Source organism: Morone saxatilis, unplaced genomic scaffold (assembly GCF_004916995.1).
Source record: "Morone saxatilis isolate NCDOM2014 unplaced genomic scaffold, NCSU_SB_2.0 Contig18, whole genome shotgun sequence".
Lineage (NCBI taxonomy): Eukaryota > Metazoa > Chordata > Actinopteri > Moronidae > Morone > Morone saxatilis.
In genome coordinates this window covers 511,148-514,001 of record NW_023339740.1, presented here as the reverse complement: position 1 = coordinate 514,001, position 2,854 = coordinate 511,148, and the positions used below count along the sequence as shown (strand labels likewise).

Below are 2,854 nucleotides of genomic sequence, written 5' to 3'. Positions count from 1 at the left end.
GGGGACGACCCGCTCTGCCTCTGTACCACAGCCGCCCCTTATTGTAAACAGCATATACAGTGTGGAGCGTATGACATTCAGTTTAAGATTACAGAAAAGGGAGAAGAGTGTTGATCTAAGTGGGATACGTACCCGTAACAAAGAGTCTGACAACTGAAACTATAGATGCAATTGTAAACGTGAATGAAAGTATAGCATTATGTAGTACATATAATATTGTATATGTAACTGAGTGACTTCATGTTGTTGTGTTATGTAAGGCTGCATCATCACCAGTCATATCTATTTGGGAAACACCACAGCAATGAGCAGTTATTGTAAGCAGCACATATGGACACATAATAACACCACAGTGATGAATGTTTAGCACTAAATACTGAGATCAAATTAGAATCAAACCCAGAGTAGTTAGTACTTAGCACCACATATGGAGACAAAGTAATTAAAGCAAAAACACCACAGCATGAGGCAAAACATAACAAGGGCCTGTCAGAAACATAAGCACTCTTCACAGTTTAGTACAGCTAAAAAATCTTAGAGAGCCACACAAAGAGTTAAATGTTCAAGTATTACTGAGCAAATGTAACTTTATCGTTAATGCTGTACACCTATGACTGCATCCCCCTTCATGGAGAAAACTCTGTTGTGAAGTTCTTGAACAACCTACTGCTCAATGTCGGCTAAACCCAGGAGCTGATTGTTGATTTTAGGATTTTATGTGCCATGGCACATCTCCAACCTGGTTAAGAAAGCACAGAAACAACTGTATTTCTTAAAGAAAGCAACATTCCCGTGCCATATTTTTTATCATCCATTTCTATCATTTAAAAAGGGACTACATGTTACTGTAGAATGATAAATAAATGAACCTTGAGAAAAAAAAAGACGCATTGTGCATTTCCATAGACTGCTGTGTCTCCATTAACTCCCACCTCCATTTATGTGTCTGTATTTTCTATTATTGTGCAGGGGGTCTTTTTCAGAAGTTTTTATGGTGAGAGAGAAGACTACAGGAAAACTGTATGCCCTGAAATGTCTGAAGAAAAAACACCTTGCTCATAGCAACCTGGAAAATGAAATCAATGTGCTGAGAAGGTAAACACAGACGCACACACAACAGCCAATTCAAGCTCAAACATGCAAAAGTGCAGGCTCATTGACAGTCAGCAAGATATTGACCAAGGTATTTTACTGTGAACCATGTACATGATTAAATGAATGGTTTCAACTATCTACTCATTTTGCCTTTATTTCAAAATAAAAGTGCACCGTTACTCTAGATAACAACATCCAAACATTAACAAATGAATCCCCACACTGTGTTCCAATAACCAAATTAGCTGGATGAGAATTAGTAGAGATGCAATTATAAATAAATAATTATCAGGACAGATACAATATCGTCTGATAATGGAAAATTTACATTTTTATAAATGTTCGGATTTATAAATCTTCAGCCGATAAATTATTAGTTTAATATTGATAATAATTTATTTGTAATTCTTATGCGAAACAATTGATAGGCTTTATGTTCTATGAAAGCCTATGTAATGAACATTTGAAGAGTCAGAACTGTTGTTTGTTTTTAAAATACAAAAACCTGAAATGATCGGTTATCTTATTGGTATCAGCCGCAAGAAGCAATACATATTGTGCATCCCTATGAGTTAGGCCCCGACTCAAGAACAAGGACCAGCATTACAGTTGTATCACGGTAAACATGTAATCATTTCCACTGGAGACAGTGGTGATGCCTCAACCTCTTTCTTATTATTTCAGGATAAAGCACGAGAATGTGGTGGGACTGGAGGATTTCTATGAGAGTCGAACACACTATTACCTGGTCATGCAACTGTAAGTGGACTTATTATTATCATCTCATTTTTCACTAATGATTCAAGATTCAAGATTGAAGAGGTTTATTATCTTGAATCAATCAATCATCATAGTTACCTGGGTAGAACAAAATATTGACAGGATAATACATATACAGTATGAGATGGTCCTAGCTCTTCATTGAAGTTACATATATGATGTTTATACTGAGTGAAATATACCATTCCATCAAACATTATTCTAAATGTTCATTTTATACAGTACACATCTTCCCAAAGGTCAACCTGAAATATCTGCTATTTGTCAAATGTGATCTCAAAAGAAAGTTCAAAACTGTTTTGATCTACAGAACTATTTGTCCAAATGGCAGGTCAGAAGAGTTGAGGAAAGCAACAAGATCCCCAGAAATATAGACTCACTAATGATTTCCTTTGTACGTTTGTGTGTGTGCAGGGTGTCAGGCGGGGAGCTGTTTGATCGCATTTTGGACAAGGGGGTTTACACCGAGAAGGATGCCAGCACAGTGATCAAACAGGTGCTGCAGGCCGTCAGCTACCTGCACGAAAACAGCATCGTACACAGGGACCTTAAGGTAAGACACACTCACTCACCCACTCACTCACAAAAGTAATTGAATGACCTTACCAATTACTACATGTAAAAGTAATTAGTTACAAGGTAAAGTGGCTTCTGTGTTTCATTTTAAATGTCTGTGTTAATTCTCTTATTAATACACACAGCAGTACGTAATAGTAATACAGCAGTCAGATATATTATTTTAGTGTTGCTGTGGGACAATACAAATGTAGTTAGTCATTACTGCTACTGCTAGGCAGCAACGACTAGCGTTCTTACCTACAAGCCTATTGTCTTGGTACATACTGTGTTATTGCCCACATGGATGTAAACATTAACTGAGCTTTGCTACAGCAGTTAGTTAATAAATAATTATTTGATGAACGGACTAAACTATCTAGGCCACTGTAAGGTTGGTGACGTTAGATCATAAACCAGAAAA

General features: G+C 36.8%; 1 protein-coding gene across 1 annotated transcript in view; it reads left to right on the top strand.

The window, feature by feature from the left end:
• The first annotated feature begins 976 nt into the window (after window positions 1-976).
• Window positions 977-2,854, top strand: part of LOC118328411 (calcium/calmodulin-dependent protein kinase type 1D-like) — a 7,433-nt gene continuing 5,555 nt past the window's right edge. The window contains exons 1-3 of the mRNA XM_035662152.1: window positions 977-1,095; window positions 1,780-1,854; window positions 2,290-2,428. Of these exons, the coding sequence (XP_035518045.1) occupies window positions 992-1,095; window positions 1,780-1,854; window positions 2,290-2,428 (318 nt within the window). The 5' untranslated portion in view covers window positions 977-991. The remainder of the gene's footprint in view (window positions 1,096-1,779; window positions 1,855-2,289; window positions 2,429-2,854) is intronic.